General features: G+C 40.7%; 1 protein-coding gene across 1 annotated transcript in view; it reads left to right on the top strand.

Moving 5' to 3' along the window:
* COL25A1 (collagen type XXV alpha 1 chain) overlaps positions 1 to 18405 on the top strand; it is a gene marked incomplete at its 3' end in the record, with an annotated part of 335563 nt that overhangs the window by 153036 nt on the left and 164122 nt on the right. Inside the window, exon 3 of the mRNA XM_082482527.1 lies at positions 17594 to 17638. Coding sequence (XP_082338653.1) covers positions 17594 to 17638 — 45 coding nt within the window. The remainder of the gene's footprint in view (positions 1 to 17593; positions 17639 to 18405) is intronic.

Below are 18405 nucleotides of genomic sequence, written 5' to 3' on the forward strand. Positions count from 1 at the left end.
ATTTCTTGGGCATATCCCAGGTATGTATTTTTACCTTACAAGACTTTGTTATGTGTTGAATGGTGAAAGTTACATTATTGTACTGTGGAAGATTAACTCAGTATTATTTAAGACGGACAGTGTACCAGTGGCACTGATAGTACTGATAGTAGTACCACTGATAGTGGTGCTACTAACAGTAATTGGCTCATACTTAGGCATTTTCTTCTGTAGCTCTCAAGTGCTTTAGAGAGGAAATTGTCATATCCTATGTACTAAATGTGTGATATTTGTAATGTGATGCTAGAAAGTTTGTGGCTTGGGAAGGAGGGAGGCTTATACTTTGTGAATATCACTGGAAAAAAAGCCTTTATTGAATAAACTGGGAGGAGATGGTTCATAACAGGTCCTAACCAACCCCATGTAACTCATTGCCTTATCCATATGTCAAAACAGGGGGAGCTGAGGCTCAATGGAGAACATGCCTTGTCTATAGGTCATTTCAGACAGGCCTTAGGCAAGGCCAAGGAGAGTATCAGGCTTATGAATCAGGAAGAGGTTTGGTTCAAAGGCCTTCTGAATCAACCAGAAACACCTTTGTTTTCTGGCTTTTGTCTTTGTTGGGTTTTATTTTTAGAGGAAGGGTTACTTGTCATACCTTAGAAGAGGGAAAACAGTAGCATCTTTGTGAATGTATGAGTAGTCAGAATCAGGGTTCAATCATAGGGTGCTAATTGCATTTACTGATTGTTCCATAAGTGAAGGAACAATCTTTGTCTTTGACTATTGTGATAATGAGAAGAGGGGAAATCTGCTGAACATGTTAGCAGTAATGACATTACGGACCATGAAAAGGAAGCAGCTGAAATCTGGGCATTATCAGGCAGCGATGACATTTCTGCAGGCAATCAAAACCTAAAAGGCAGAAAACTTCGCTCCCTCCTCCCTTTCTCCCCCAAATGGTTCTTTTAATAGGTAATAGCTACATGACTCAGTATCTGGCTGTCAAAGTACTTTTTCCATGGTGAATGGAGCAAGAGTTTCAAGAGCATGAAAGGGAATGGGCCGCCCCTATTGAACTCCTATCGAGCCTCTAAGTGACCCTGCTGCAGGTTTTTGTCTTCCCATCTATCCTCACCCAAAAGCGCTTAATCCTAATACTGCTTTCAACACCACTGATTTTGACATACCCTTAAATTCTTGAGATGTTCTCCCTTTGTGTCTGATTCTGCTACAAAGTGATTTTGATGGTACATCTGACATCACACCAGATTCTCAGTAGATGTTCTTGTGCACAGGAATGAATACAGTCTTTCAAAAAAGATAGATTAATAGTCAAAGGTCTACCTTTATTTCATAGGTGAATGTTGCCTTAATGTCAAATTATTTGTATATTTGTTGTCTTTCAGTTTTCTCATGACATGATCTGAATCTGTCATCTGATTCAGTTGAACTTGTTTGGGCCACTTGTCTCTGGTAGAGACTTATATTCATTATTAACAAAATTTGTGGGTTTTTTTCCTGATTACTTTTAAGTGTTAACTTGGGCAACTTGAATTGTTTGTTCTCACCAACAGGTTGTGTAAGTACATAAGTGAGGAGTTGCAAATAACAACAATAAACCCCTTTTTCTTCTCTGAAATTCTTACTCTGTTATAGTGAAGTCGCTAAACGTCGAACTAATATGGTTAATGTTTGCTCTGTGGTCTTTTATTTGCGTTCAACATGTCTGAGGACTTAGCAGACTTTCAGATTTTGCATCGTGTGGTCCACAGAAAGGGGCTGCCTCTCCCAGGTCTGCTAAAGCCTGCTTCCTCCTCTGTGCATGTTCGCCTGTATGCACACATGTGCGCTCTAGCACTGTCTGGTTTATGGCTGCATTTGAAAGACAACACTAAACAGGTGGTTTTGCAGCATCTTTTCAGTTTGGATAGGTTTTTGCTGATTGCACTTAGTATCCCTTTAATTGGGGTTGATATTCTGGTCTTAATTCAGAAGCAATGTTTGGGCTTTGATGTTCAGCAGATGATCGCGACCCTGTATTAACATCTGAGAAATACTGCCAGACCCTAGCATGCTTGTTCATGACTGACACCAAGGAGCTAGTCTACGCCTTTATTCCAGAGAAATTATTCCAATAACACGTTGTCTGGCTTGCCAAGTAGGTTTATATGCAAACTATAACTTGTTCCAAACATTGTTGCCAAGTTAGTATTTTTTTCAGGAACTTATGAGTTCATAGCACTGATTTGGGGATCTAAGTAAAGCTGTAGATGTTTCTTATTTTAATTTTTTTTTTTTGCCTGAGAGCTCTGCATACCTGTTGTTTTCACAAGAAGAACGCTGGACACTTTTGGCAGGTCTGTGGGCCTTGCATGGACAATGTTGTAACTGTAAGGGGTTCCAAGGATGTCTCGCTTCCCGGCTCAGACAGTCCTTGAATTTTAGATCAATCTTTAAAAGAAGATTCTCTTATTAATGCTTAACCTTTACGGGAGTTATAACTTCCTGTTATATTATGAATACAGCTTTTCCCTGCCTCTAGTAAAATGCAACACTTAGTCATAGCAAAGTGTTAGTGTTTGACTTCCTGTAAACTCTGCTTTCGGGATATTTAAGTACAGCACCATATAAATTCGTTAACTCTGGGCAGCGTTTTAGGTGTAATACAGAGCCCAGTGCTTTTCAACATCCCATTCTTTTGAGGCAGCGTTAAGTCATGCTGTCCAGTTTTACTAAGATGTTTGTAAAAAGCGGTTTATTCCATTTGTGGCACCTTGAATATGTCACATCTGGGCAGGTTAATAATGTAACTCTCGCTCAGACATCTGTACAAGGAACAGCCTTCCGCTACGGTCGGCTCCCTGAAGGTTATATTGTGATGCTGAGAGCCACATTTTCAATTGCTCTTCACCCAGAACACGCCAGGCTCCGCGCAGCCTGACTTGTAGGGTGAAAAACCGAGAGCTTGCTGTTTCCAAGCTTGGTGTCCGTTATTGTAATTTCCCTCCAAATGTTACTGCTACTTACCAATTGTGGAAAGCCACGGTTGTGTTTTGCAGATGGAAGGGCAAAGCAGGTTGTCCTGTTAGGAGTGAGGTGTGTTTCTTTTGTAACTGCTTTTCACCCATACCCATTCATTCGTGGACACAATTAGAAAAGTATGCTGTTGTCTACGAATTTGATTACCTTGGTTGACTTAAGTACCAGTCTAATTAGCTTTGACTCTGTGCTTGTAGTAGGTATGTAAAAAACATTGTTAATGTCTTTACTCATGGCGTTTTCAGAGAGTGAAATAAAGTTTGCAGCTAATCTCCGAGCAGGTTATAAGTAACTGGTGTGTAATTTTGGTATATAAGGATCTTTAACTCAGATTTACACGTGTAAACTGCTGTGCTAGAGGAGAGCTAGGTTTGAAATGTATTATGAAGTATATCCATTACTTTTTTTTTTCTTTGAGACTGAGCCAAATCTCAAGATGCTTTTTTAAATCTTTTTTTAAATTCAGCACTTGCCCAAGTAAAAGCCCCATAGCCTCGGGGGGAGATTTGCTTCAGTCAAAGCTGATAAGGCCCTCTGGAGCCGCCTTAAAGTAGAAAGCTCTTTTGTGTGTGTACTTGACTCAATGTATATTTGTGTGCCTGGCAGTCTAAAATGATAGATCAACTCCATGTGCTTTGCTAGAGACGGATTTTTTTTTTTACTTAGTTGTGCTGCTAGTCCGTTTTCTTTGTATGGGTAAAAGATGATCTATATAAATTCATGTGAACAGTCATTAGATTTTTGGAGTCTCTATTATGTCACGAGAAAGACCTTGATAAAAGAAAAGGGCACAGGTTCCACCTGTGAAAAGGCAATAATAGAGTGGATTAAGTTCTTGAAGTTCAACATGGGGTTACAGCTGGCTGACAAAGTTACAGCATTGGATGGTTTCCAAGCTACCGAAGATACAGCTGGTCACAGACAAGCAGCTGAGAGCATCTATGTTCATGTGCTGCTTTCTGCGAACTCTCTATAGGTGGGACATGTACGAAGCTTTACGTTTATACGAGACAATTTTTGACACTTTGAAAGTAATTGGAAACACATAGTGAAGCAAGTCACTGTAGTAGTACGATAAACTGTCATTTGTTAATTCTTTAATCTTACTCTGAGCCTGACCCAGTACAACTTTCGTCTTAACTTAAGAAAGAGGCTTGCATAGCAGGAACAGTCCAAGTCCTGGTTGTTTTGGCATCTGCCGAAGTCTTTTTTTTTTTTTTTTTTTTTATTGTCATTATCCAGTGCAGTCGCATCTCAACCTGAAGTAATGTCCAGTGGATCAAAGACACGCTGCTATATTTCACGAGCATAGTCTCACGAGAGTGTTCAAAAGCACGGGAGATCATACTTTCTTTGAAGCCTTTTTTTTCAGGGAAGTATTCTGTTTGAAATAATCGAGTCTAAGGAGCAGGATGTAGCCCAGGATAATAAAAATATTTTACTGCTGCCTGTCAGGTTGAATATATGTCTCCTTAGGCACCAGAGCCCGTATCACTGCACAAGTTCACAGGCAGCTGTGAGATGTAAACCAAAGTGAACGAGGTACTTCCTTTGTATTATTTTTGGTCCTTTGCAGTTGTGTACCTCCTGTGCTAATTCAGACAAAATATTTTGAAGCATTTGTGTTCCGTTTGTTGTTTTCCCTTTCTGTAGGTGAAGGGTGCATCAACAGAGGGGATGTTTGTATAGATTATCCAGAAGAAAGTGACATTTGGAGTTTGGGAGTAAGGCAGTCCTGGCGCTCTCTTTGTTTATTTACTTTTGCTTGTAAGCAGTAATTGTGCTGCTTTGGTGCTGTTATGCAACAGAGACTTATTGAACCTTTTAAAGCCAGTTATTATTTTTTGCAATTAGAACTAACTTGTGCAGCTGTCACTAAGCTCCTCGTCAGATGATATATTTATTATGTTAGAAACGAGAGGAGGCACGTGAGTAGGACTTTGAAAGGAATATGCTCTGCTCAGGGTAGGGTTTTATGTTTAAATGGGCGATCAGCATGTGTGGGTTAGACCAAGATGATTGCAGTACCAGTGCCTGACTAGTTATGTGCTGCCTTTAATCCTGTGGTATTGTATTTCATTGTCTCCCAGTACACTACTGTCACAAATGAAATAAAAACCCTCTAAATTCAATGAACACTTTAATCTGTCATCATAATCACGAAAGTCTTGTCAATCATGGCTTAAAAGTTAAGCATGCGGATCAAATCTGTAGTAAGAGGAGACACCTGGACTCCACAATGTAAGTGGAGATCGTCTAGGATATTAAATATTTGTTTCATTTGTGTTGTACAGTTTTAACTGAATATGGTGTTGATGTAGTTGTTCCACATCTTTAAAAATCTAGAGAGGGCTTTGCAGGAGAAAATTTTTAGAATAAAATGAAACTGACGTGACAAATTAGCTGATGGAAATGTTACTTGTTTGTGTCAATACTTTGGATGTTAGGCTTGTTCTTGAGCTGAGAAGAAAGACCAGGAAATGTGGAAAGGTTGAGTAGCTGATAAATAGCTTAAGGTAGATCACTGCAGGTTTACAAGAGTCGCTAAAACTGAAAGAGGCTGTAGTCACTTAAATGTGTATTCGGTTCAGCTACAGCTTGGGAACGGATATATTTGGCAAGTCACTTGCTTTTACAGGATCATTTCAAATGCAGATCAAAAAATGCCTTACTCTTTGGTCATATAGCAGCTACCTCAGTATCTATCCATAGTATGTAAAATGATAAATTTTATACCCTCTCAATAAAGTCTAAGGCAACTTTGCTCGTATTGTCAGATTAAACAAGGTGGGTTAAATCTATTCTAACAGGTGGTACTCTTTTCAAGAAATGACTAGTTCTGTAGGTGCTGTAACGGGACAGTGTAAAAAGTGAAATTGGAGTGTCATACTTTATCTTGAGTGTTTTCTGGTGTTTAGAGTGAGAAATCTATTTGAAAGCACTTTAAGTGAGGTTTTCAAAAGCACTTGTATTGATCAAAATAGATACTTGTTGAAAATTGTAGCAAAACTCCCAACCTATGATGAGCATTCAGAGTAATATGAATCATTGTTCCTTAGGTACTTTTACTTTCATTACTGCCAGGGAAAATAACATGACCGACTGTGATAAGGGTTTTGAGTAGCTGAGGTGTCATTATTAGCATTGCGTCTCCCTTGCCATCGTGAGACTCATTTTTCAGTGGTTTATGGTTTTGCCAAAAATTAACTGCAGTCTGTCGGTGTCTCTTTTTAAACAGGGCCAGCTGTTAAAGGAAATCTATTCTGGCTTTGCCGGTTCTTTGTTAATAAAACCTCACATAGCTGTAATTTGGAGTGAAAGATTGAGATTTAACCTTGGCTGGTATTTTTATCAGGTTTATATGACCTTCTGCTATTTTCATGTGGGGGGAAAAGATGACACTCCAATTTCACAAAGTTATAAGCCTTGGAAAAATCATCATCTTCGTATGCTTAACACAGCCCATGTTTGCACTGAGGTGAGCTATCCCAACCACTCCAAAGCAAAACCCGCAGCTTGGGTTACAGCTCTCAAGAGTACTGAGGGGGTGTCTAATTGGCACGTGGGTGCTTGAGCAGGACTTTTCTCCAGCTGTTGCACCTAGTTGCTGTTCTGCTGGGCTTGGCAGCTGAGAGCCATATGGCCAGCAAGGAGAAAGGATGCAGTTGAAAAAACAAAACAGAAAAAAAAAAAATCAGATTGATGAGATGCAAAGGGAAAAGAATGTGAGGAACTTGGTGGGAATTTATAGCAGAAGGAATAAATTGATGTAGGACTTGGGAGGAAATAGAAAAGGCCGTTTTGATTCTAACGTGCTGTGGGGGTTTCAGCCCTGGTGTGGCCCGTACATCTAAACCTGTGTTCATCCTACTGAGACATGGGAGACGTGTCCTCTTTTCCTCAGGAGAGAGGAGTTGGGCACCTTTGGGTGCTTGAGGAAGCTTTGAGGTTATGGGTTTCCTTAGGGCAGAGTGAACCCTCAGAGAAAGTAATGACCAAATTCTCCCACGCACGTACAAGACCATATGCTTTAGTGAGAAGTTGCTCAGACTGAATGTAACTCAACACAAGTAATGTGAGTGCCACAGCCAGGGTGGATGTCTGCATAGCACTTAGTGGATGGAAGGGCACCTGCCATTTTCTGGGGTGGGGGAGTGCATTGACTGACATGGAAAAGTCCCTATTTCTCAAGAGCATACCTCAAATCCTGCAGTCCTCCTCTGTCCTGAGCTCTAGCCTGTGTTATTGTGTAGATACTAGAGAAATGTTGACTCGTGACAGACTCTGTACTTGAGAGTTAGTGTGGCCAAAGCACAGCATTTGAGAGAGATGATGTGCTTCCCACTGTTGTTATGTTGTTGCTGTTTACCATTTTCCTGACAGCAGAACTTTGACACTGAGATATAACGTGACATCCTAAAGGTGGATGCAGGATTAGGTTTTAAGGGCTTTTAATTCTGAAGCTTTTGTTTTTATACAACTAGAGCTGTACTGTGTAGTTACTTAACAGTATGGCCGCATGGCCTCAAAAAGTGTCTACATCTGTTCGTAAAAGAAATTTAAATTCTATTGAGGCTGAAGAAGAATTTAATTCTGATACCTCATTTCTTGTTTAATCTACGTTAGTACTTGAAAAAGTTAAATGAGGTTTCAATAGTTTTTCTCAATATGACACATGCTTTTTGCATCATAGGGCCAACTATTGATATGGCATGATAATAATACAATGGAATGGCAAGTTGAAATGATGAGAAGACTTTCATGCCTTGCTAGTGTAGAGTAGCTATCCCGACATACTTCAGCTGTCCCTCGGCAATATTTGTCAGCCAGGTGATAGCAGCTATTTCTGTGTTTGCAAAGATGACCATGTGTGCTTGGAGTGTTGTATGCTCATTAAAATAGTTTAGTGGCCTCACCACTAAAACTTAGTCTGTAAGAACCAGCAGGCTGTTCCAGCCCAGGCTACTGGTATCTATTTCAGACTGCTTTAGCAAGATAGGTCGTAATTTTAGCTTGTAGCTGGACACAAAAGCTGTGATCTGAGGTGAGTCATTTTGTTGATTGCCTTATAAATGTGAATCTTCACCTCTGACTGTATTTTAAATATCATCAGTTACACGCTTTCTGACACAGTACTTTGGTGATACAGTAACCTGTGAAAAATGCAAAGTTCAAGAATCTGTTTGTTCTGCGTTAAGTCTTCCTAAAATGAGGGTCACGTAAGCAGCAGTGTTTCCTATCCCAGTCCTCCTACTGAACAGAAAGAAGAGAGAGAAAATCTCAATATGATTGAACTTTGGGAATGTAATGCATCACACGAGTCCTCTAATTTGGTAGAGGTTTGTGATATATGTAGGAATAGGTCAGTGAAGGCCCTCCTGAACTTACAGCTGCGGCAAAGGATGTGGCCAAAGTGTTAGCATACGTAAGGATGAAGAATAATGCAAAGTATGCTGTAGGTCTGTTAGGTAAACTAGTGGTGCCATTTTTGCTAGAACGCTGGTCACTCAGATAGAACAGGAAAACAACAATAGTGAAACAAACACAGAGAAAAAAACACAAACTGGTGGGAGGAGGATTTGTAGACAGCGCAACTTGCTCTCACTCCTATTATCTGTGTTAATAAGGTCATGTGTGGTATCTGTAGAAAGTAGATAACCCACCTTATATTGCGGCATTGAGAGAAGACGCGTGTACCTGATATTTTATGTAGTGTTTAATGAGCCCAGTTTTCAGATTGGGCTGGGAGCTGGGAGCCAGCAGTGCAACTGAAAGGAGGAATATCCCTTAAGCACTTGAGCAGCTAACCCCAGGCGGCAGCACCAGCAGCAATCCCAAAGCTCTCAGGCAGCTTTGACCCAATGCACTATCTGTGAGCCGGGCAGGGAAAACCCATCTTCAGACGCTCCCAGTGCCTGGGTCCGAATAGGACCAAACAGGTGAAGTACATTCATGCCAGAAAACTGTATCTGTGAGGAGTGTAGGTGGAGGGAGAGAGAAGTGGAAGTTAGGCAGCGTTGAGGGAATGCTCAAAACCCAGGGTTGCAGCGAACCTTCTACTGCAGCTGTTAGAGAAGGAAGGTATCCTGGGACTTCTAGGTTAGATGGAAAACAAAAAACAGTGTCCAGTGGTTACCTGTAGCCAAGAATTGAATTTTGTGTACATTTTGCTTGTCAAGGCCTATCTTCTACTTTATAGTTGAAGCCATTAAGTCTTGCTTAAGAAATTTCTGCCTTTGTTTTCATTTTGAGCCAGTGTATTGTTAAGGAGGAAGATGAAGCAGAGTGAAACTTTCAGATTTAAAGTGATCTGCCTTTAGAGAAATTACAAAAAAAAAAAGTTTTGAGTACAGACAGTTGTTGGAAGGAGGACCTGCTCTTGGGAAAGTGCTGGAGAACCCAAGGGCCAAGAGATGCTTCTTGCCAGGCTCTGCAGGAAAGGCTGTGTCAGGCTGTTCCTCACCAGCTGCTGACTCCTGGAACAGAGCAGCTCTGCTGGACATGCGTTAGTGCTTCTCCTGTAGGAGTCATCTGGGAGAGAGCGCTCAGGACTGTGGACAAAGCATGAGGTGTTTCGGCCCTACCTGCTAAAAGACTCACTGCAGAATCAGAGAAAGCTTAGGAAAAGGTTATAATATTAATGATTGATGATATGGAGAAAATTTAGATGGAGAGATAGTAAAAAATAGGGTATGTTCACCTTAGAAAGGAGGCAAGCAGGAGAACATCTTAAAATGAGTGTGCTATTTCGCGCAATGGTATCAAGAAGCTGGGTAAGGAATGTAAGTTTCTCAGTCTCATAACAATGCAGGGAGAGACATCTGTGATTTTACGAGATGGTAAACTTACCATTGACAAAAAGAAACATATTTCCTGAAGTATTTTTTACATGGCGAAGCTTATTGTCACACATGATTTCTGAGGCCAACGATTTTACAAGGTTAAGGGAAAAAAGGAGTGGACATTGATATAGTTATAGAATTAATTCAGAATGATAATACTAAATGATTTTAGAATTTTTGGAAGGGATGTAACCTTTCATGCTTCAAGCATATTTAACTACCAGAGAAGAAAAAGAGAGAATATGTAAGCGTTGTATATGCACAGTTCTGGCTATCTTACTAGTGGTGATCACGGGATTCTTTGAGCTCCCTCAGTAGTATCTGGTACTAATGAAATGATGCTAGGCTAGATGTCTCTAATCAGATGGTATTTAGCATGCACAGAAGTGGCACGAATAATCTGACTTAGGGAGGTCAGGTTTCTTTGCTGTGGATCAGATAGACCGATTTTGGCATTTCCTCCGCCGTGTTGCATAATAGCCTCTGACACCTATCCAAGCCCTGCAATGCAATGATGTTTCATGGTGAGCCAAAAAGATGATGTACTGTGTGTGAAACAATGAATGTCATTTATCCAGCTGAGGCTCGAAATGAGGTAGGTAATTTTATGAGGTAGGAAATTCAGGCAGGCTGTCCCAGACAGACCGAGGTACAAAGCAGAAGACTGACACACCAGGTGGGATGATTATGCAGAGTGGGAGGAAAGAAGAGTCCAAGCGTTACGTGAGCTAAAAAAGCTGAGAAGAGAGGGAAGAGCAAAAAGGCTGATGAAATAGGCTGGAATAGATCCATGCAGTGTTTGTAAGAATGTGCTCAGCTTCAGAGATAGAAATCTTCTCGTTCTTCCCTACTTGGGATGGAACTGACGGCAGTGCTATGGGAAAGAGCCATGGATGTTTATGTCGAATCTCACGTTGCCCCCATCAGGTGAGAGCTCAGCCTGTTGGGATGTCTCAGTACTGCTCGCTGAAGCTGGTGACCATTGCAGGAGGAGGAGGCTAGCAGGATGGGGCAGTTACTCACGCAGCATTAACTGGAGCCACCATACTGCTCGTGGTGTGCGTATGTCACAGAATCACAGAATGGCCAGGGTTGGAAGGGACCTCTGGAGATCATCTAGCCCACCCCTTCTGCCAGAGCAGGGTCACCTACAGCAGGTTGCACAGGACGGCGTCCAGGCGGGTTTTGAATGTCTCCGGAGTGAGAGACTCCTCCACCTCTCTGGGCAGCCTGTTCCAGTGCTCTGCTACCCTCAAAGGAAAGAAGTTCCTCCTCATGTTAAGATGGAACTTCCGATGTTCAAGTTTGTGCCCGTTACCTCGTGGCACAGGAAGAGGTGTTAGGCTCAGCCCTGCTGCCTACCTGCGTCGCTGGCCTGTACCGTCACTTGGTGCTCCTACGGCTGTAAAACAGGGAGGTGCCAGTTTGCTGGGGAAGCGGTCCTCTCCCTGTGAGCAGCGAGGGGTTGGCTCTGTTCAGTGTGGTACTGCAAGTCCTTTCTGAGTTTGCTTGACAGGGAGAAAAGTGGAACGGGATTAAATGGTGGCAGCTGGGTTGTACTCTGGAAGTGGAAAGGAAAGAGTTGAATCCATTGACAAATTAGGGTGATGGAGCTTGAAACGCAACCAACAGGAGTTATTTTGCCAGTGTTACAGTTGAATTCGAAAGGATAGATTGGGTGGCTTGGTTGATTCGGTTCAGTTGACTTCTGGATATTTTATTCACATGATTTCAGCAAGGTTGGCAGTTTTATGCCTAGTGATACTGAAGTAACTCTACTGATTTCAGCAAAGTTGCTCAGGATTTACTCTGAAAATGTAATTGGGTCAATTCATTTTTCTGACTTGACAGGAAGAATCTTATGTTGCTGTAAACTATGTGTGAAATGGACATCCTTCAAAACAGCCAGGAAAATATTCTTCTTTTCATGTACATATGGAATACTCATTACCTTTAACAGTAGCTACGTGTGTGTGTCAAACGACATGTGAGTAGGGTCCTGCACATCGGTAAAACAGGGAACAGGAACTCTTCTGTGACCCTTAGGTTGGTTGCTCTGGTTCCGTGTGGGAGCCCTTCCTTACAGAGACAGTGAGTATTTGTTAGAGTTTGGTATAACTCGAGATGGGTAAATCCTTTTCCTTTGACTTGATAATGCCCCTGCACTTCTTTCCAAAATTAGGACAAACTTGACTTCCTAGATCAGCTGATGACCAAATGGCGAAGCATTTTGACGTGCCTGGCAGGTGCTGATAGAGGGTCTCTAGGTCTCATCCACCAAATGTGTTTTCTTTTTTTTTTCTTTTTTTTTCTTTTTTTTTTCTTTTTTTTTTTCTTTTTTTTTCTTTTTTTTTCTTTTTTTTTTCTTTTTTTTTTCTTTTTTTCTTTTTAGTCCACTCTGCTGCTTTGAAAAGTAGAATTTGTTTGCCGTAAATACATCAATAAATATATCAATAAATGAGGGAAGGTGGTGCCAGTGTAACAATACGCTAGTGCCACCCTTAGTTCTGAAGATGAATATGTGGATTTTTTTTGAAAGACCTGACTGTTAGGGCATAACTTCCTCTCCCAGTTTGGGCCACTTTATTATTGACTCTGTCTCCTTAACAGCATAGGATTAGTCTTTAGAACATTGAAAGTTATGGAGCCAAAGCTTGATGTAGGCAAACTGCATATTGTCTGTGCCTCTGTTTTCAAAGTTCTTAGCTGTTGTGAAGCAATGTAATTTAGTCATCATCACTGACTCATACCAATTAAAAACCAGAGATCAGTTTTTCCAGTGCCTCATAAATATGCATTATTCCAGTGTATACTATTTCTTCTATAGCTAAAAATGTATCTCTGAGAAGGAAAGCATTATTTTTGTTTTAGGCTTTTGATAGGTCAGTGCTTTTTCCCTTTGAGCGAGGAGAACCTGCTCATGTTTTTGGAAAATTCTTTTTTTTAGAAAGTAGATGGAGAACTGAACTGAAGAAAATCCTGCTTTTGCTCTCTAATGTGTGAATAATATACACCATCTTTACATTTTTGTGTCTTTAATAAATTAATGATGTCATGGTTTAACTAATGATTCAAACCCAAGCACTGGAAAAATGCAATAATAAATAGATTTTAAAAGAGTATATTTTCCGTCTGTTGTATCTGATTTAAAAATATGCATAGATCTAAAATTAAGATTTACGGTGTTCTTAAGAAGCAGATTAAGATAGATTCTCTTGTCTTTTAAAGCTTAAGTGCATAGCTGACTCTTTCTCTAGTGTGAAAATGGCACGTTGGCTCCCACCCCTTAAGGTGTGTGGCTGATTCATGTGACCTTTTTTGACATATGGCAAGGCATATAGTGGGGTACATACAATTTTAATCTGCTTTCCTGTAGTAAAAACTGTGTCCCATATAGCAGTATAAAAATAGTAGATCTGCTGCAGACCTCTGGCACTGCTGTGCACAGAGAGGACAAATTGTTAAAAAGAAATAAGGCACATTGAGGCAACGTCTCCAGGAGCACAGCAATGATCTGACCGTAGCCTATCTGTACTAATTGTTTCTGATTTGGATCACTATAATCCGAGATTTCTCATCGCAAAGATCAGAATACCCATTACTAGGAGATGAATTTCACCAAAGTTGTGCTTAGTATTTTTGAAAATGTCTTGGAAAACCTGATAACAGTTACGTTGTGTTCCTGCGTGGTCTCTACAATGGTACTACATCTGTAGTTATTTCGACAGCTGCTTCTACTGAAGATTGAGAAGGATTTTGAGATTTAATTGGAGGAATTTGGGGGAGGGCGAGAAACAGTTTGTTGCAGCCTTATTACTGACTTTTACTTCTTATTGCTTATGTTTCAGTTAAAATATCAATTGTCGAAGTCTAAAGCCATTATCTGGCTGACGTCAGCTGTGTGTGGCTTGTGGAGTTTGGGATTTTTGTGGATATTTTTGTTTGTTTGCCAGTTCCTTATGGGTAGGCAAGAAAGGCAAAAATTTTTGAACAGCTGACATCAAGTGCATCAGAAGATAAATTCAGATAAGTAATTGACTGTTAGTTTTTGGAAATATACAACCCACCCCCTCCCACCACCCATCCCCAATTTCTTGACTTTTCAGAATTCCCTTGGTAGATATGGAATAGCAATGGCATTAATTTTTTTTTTACATTTGAACGAAAGAAAAAATCCTTTCTAAACTTTCTCATCATAAAAATTAGATTAGATTTTGGGAAAAATAAGATCGTTTCAAATATTTTTGAGCTAAACTAAGTTAAAATTGAAAACGAGCTCATCTCCTGGCATTTTGCTGTTACTCCCTATCTATAGGTAAATCTAGTGAGCTTAGGAAAACAATGTGTTGGCAAACTTGGCTACTATAAACTAGCTTTTGCTTATTGCTCAGTATCATTAATCTTCATTAACCCAGCTCACTCCACTGAGATGCAACCTTTTGTTTTTCTTTCTAAGTTTTATATTTTTAATAGACAAAGATGTTAAAGAAACTGCTTTTGAAATACTCTGGATTAAAGTCAATTCAGCGTGGACATTTCTCATACTATTCTAGGGAGATTTTTACCCCAGGCAAGAAAGTTCAGAATAGTTGTGTCATATGCTGTGTGTCTTGTGCAAGCTGTAAAGATCTGTGGACTACTTGTAAGATGACGCTGTGCCGCGTATAACTTTATTCACTGCTCCTTCTGCTGCAATGAGCCTCCACGAAATCCTCCAATTAGTGCAAAGTTATAAAACTTAAAACAGATGGAAAATTAATATTTATAGCAAAACGCCCAGGGTTTTGATAACTGGAAACTGTTGGAGCAAAAGATAATGTTAGCGGTAAAGATTTAGAGAAAGCAGCCTGTTCAGGAAAACACGAAAGCTCGTGCAGTTTCTGAAGTAGTAGGTCGTCTAGTGATGACCTTAAACGTGAGTGTTAGTGTTTCTGTGAACTGGAACCATCTGTGATTGATTGTTTAAAATGAGTTGTTTTGCATTGGTAAAAAAATAAATAAATAGATAAATCGATGTAAATTATTTACTCAAATCGTCCCCAAAATGCAGAAGTTTGCAAGATCCACTTCTCATCTCACAGTTTCTAAGAGGTTTGCGAATGCCACCACCTTGACAGAGACCCGAGCAGTGCAGAAATCCAAAAAGCTTTTAGTGAGAGGGAGAAGTGGGTCACATCCCTCAGCGGCCCTTCAATACCGCTGGCCTGATGAGCCACAGGTGGTGGTATGATTTCATTAACGCTGGTGTAAATCCAGAGTCATTTTCCTAACTTCAGTGCTGTCGTTACTTTGGAAATAGTATAGAAATAAGCATTTTTCTCATGATTGACACTTACATCTGAATCTAGTAATCTCAGAATAAGGGCTTAGAAGGGATCAGCGCTTGATGTCAGAGGAAAGAACTGAACTGGAGCCCCTTCTTTGCCATCACTGTAACGCAGCTGCTAAACTGGCAGCTTAATGCTCTGTGGAAATATGGTTTGCTGGACAAAATTCATTCCTTCCCAAAATTCATAGCTTGAAGTTACCTTCGGGGTTCTCTGTTAGTGGCGTTAATGCCTTTTGCTGGTCTGTAGCTGAAGTTTTTTAGTTTCAAAGTCCTGTTGTTTTCTCAAAAGGAAACTTGGTAGTAGGCATGTTTGTGTGTGTGTGTGTGCGCGTGCGCGCCTATAACACGCTTAAAGTTTAATAAAATCCCAGAAGCGTAGAATTGTCATGGTTGGAAGAGACCTTTAAGATGATCGAGTTCAAAATAATATTCTGCAAAACAGGATGAGAATCTTTTGTTGTTACATGCTGAAAGACAGGTCATTACCTGGTAAAGAACCTTATAAGTTTCTCCTGCACACCCGTGTTTGTAATCAACCCAAACTGCTGCACAACTGTGTTGTGAGCTTGGGGATAGCCCAGGAAATCTCCGCTGAGGACCAGTGAGGACTAGTATGTGCAAGTGTAGGCACTCTGATAAGTTTCGGTGTTACTCGGGAGAGGGGGAGAAAAAAAAAAAGTATGAGTGTATGGAAATGTATGTGTTGTAACTTGCCATTACCTCGTAAGAGGTTTCCATAGGTATCTCTTGCAGAGGCCGGAGTGTTTCAGGAGAAAGTTGCAAGGTTCTCTACACCGAAGTGACACTTGCTATTTTTCAGCATAGAATAACCAAATATTCTTGCCTTGTTAAGTACGCTGTTGATGATGAATATCCTATGCCATTCTTGCTTTGTACAATACTGTTGTCTTAAACTTGTGTTGCCTTATGCCACTACTGTATCTATTAAAACGGAACAAGGAAGAAGGATTTTAGTGAGATTTATAATGTTCTGACATGAATAAACATTTCCACCTCCAAGGCGAGAGCTTGAAACTGTATCACTAATGGGTTTTTTCAGCATCTTAGTCTTTTAAGCCAGCTTGCTGCAAATATATAATGCAAAGTAAGGTTTGGCGTTCACATGCATTTAAAAGCTGTGGGATGAGAGTTCAGATGGTTTGTAAAATCTCGTTGCTGTTTAAAGTAGCAGGCTGTTGCTCAACTATTTGCACCGAAGCACCTGTGCACCTAATATCTATTACAAGCGGTGAGATACAGCCACAGCAGAGGTCCTTGTGCTCCTGCACGCGTCGCTGCTTTTGGAAATTCCACCCCTGCGCTTGCCTCCCTTCAGCAGCTTTTGAGTCCCACCTGTGGGTCTCTCTTCAGAGCAGCAGCAGTTCAGTCCTCTGTGTCACCACCACAGCTGCTGCCTCTCCTCCTAGCTGGAGAAGGAGAAGCGCAAGCGTACTTTCCTTGGCCTCTTCAGGAACAGTACGTCAAGGTCACCGAGAAGAGAGGAAGAACGTTGTCCTGATGTTTGCCCTTTAGAAAGGACGTTGAAGGTTGGAGTGGAGAAATGAAGGATTTTATTTTTTCTTTAGAGGTTGTAGAAGTATGTAAATATTTGGGGAGGAAGGACAACGAGTAGTAAAGGATTCCTTAGCAAAAAGCATGCAGGGACTAAGCTGTTGTGTTATGGTTAACAGATGTTAAACTGGCAGCAAAGCACCTCAGGCAGTGTCTGACACCGCATACAGTGGTGTTAGTGTTTGGGGGATGGCGAGCCAGGTCGTGGTTTCTTCATCTCTTGGATGTTTTGAGGTGGAGGCAGGATGCTTTTTCCAGAGGATTTGCTGTTATAAATAAATGCAAATCTTTGGGCTTAATACAGGAATAACTGAATGAACTTTAATGCGCCCTGATAAGTTTGGTTTAAGAAGATTGAAGAGACGGTGTAACAATTCTGAGGAATGCAAAGACTTTTTCTGAGGGAAGAAAACAATTTCTTCTCTGGGGTTCATGGTGGAAAGCACAAGAATTGATGGGCTTCAGTGCAGCAAGTTAGACATAAAGAAAAATGTTCCACTTGTCAGAACAGTGAAATACTGGGGGAAAAATGCCTGTGGAAGTTGCAGTAATAATTTAAAAGGGTTTTTTTCCCTTGAGAAAGAGGGATGAACTGGATGACCGCTAAAGTTTCTCCCAGCCTTTTCTCTGAGAGCATATAGCGGATGACGCAGCTGTCAATTTTATCTTCAACTTCGTGAATCTTATTCTGGTTATCTTTTACTCCTGCTCAGCCAAAGTCTCTGGACTCCATGTGATGCATCTGTTTAATGCCCTTACATACAAACACAAATGATATTCTACATATAATTTCAAGAAAAAATGTTACAACCCACCATCTTCTTTTTAGGTCCTCCAGGGAAAAGAGGTAAGCGGGGCAGAAGAGGAGAGACTGGTAAGTTTACAATTTTATAAGATCCATTGTTATTTGATGTCTGTGGTTTTGTGAGGATACCCAGCATGCCTTCATTTTTATTTTTGTCGCTTGCCTGCTCTGAAAGAGAGTGCTGAAACTTCTCTGGTAAAAATTTGTGACCCTTGGCATATACCTGGTGGCCTTCCAGATAGTTTTGGGGTTTTTTTGGTTTTTTTTTGTTTTTTTTTTTTTGGTCGTCATTAATTTGTAGGCACACTTCATGATGCTTGACATGGTACCATTGGTGACACATTGCTAATTGTCAAACCGTTTTGGTGTCTTCTCATGCTTGTGCAAGTTAGAGTAACTCCAAGTGAGTCAGTAGTTGGAGTGCTCTAAGTCAGTGTTGCATCAGGCACCCTTGGTTTGAGACGAACCATTTTATAAGGAAATAAGGAAGGAAATAAAATTACTTATGTTAAGAATGTCGGTGCTCAGGGAAATGATGCGATAAGTAGACTACTCTGTATGAGAGAAATTGCTGCTTGCTAGAAATGAGTAGCAATTAAGTACTTATGGAAATAAGAAAAAAAGTTTGTTGGGTCGTTACCCTATACCAGGGAGGCTGCTGTTGAGAGAATCCCGCTGTTGATGTGGAGCTTGACATTTCATTTGAGACAATGTTTTGAGATGCTGAGCACCTTTTCCTGCTGACATTCACGGGAACTGGAACTGTTGATTGCCTTGCGGGATTGAGTCTTTCATAAAGGTGAACTTTCTGTAGGCGATGCAGGAGAACATGAGCA

This window comes from Vanellus vanellus, assembly GCF_965231255.1.
Source record: "Vanellus vanellus genome assembly, chromosome: 4".
Taxonomy (NCBI): domain Eukaryota; kingdom Metazoa; phylum Chordata; class Aves; order Charadriiformes; family Charadriidae; genus Vanellus; species Vanellus vanellus.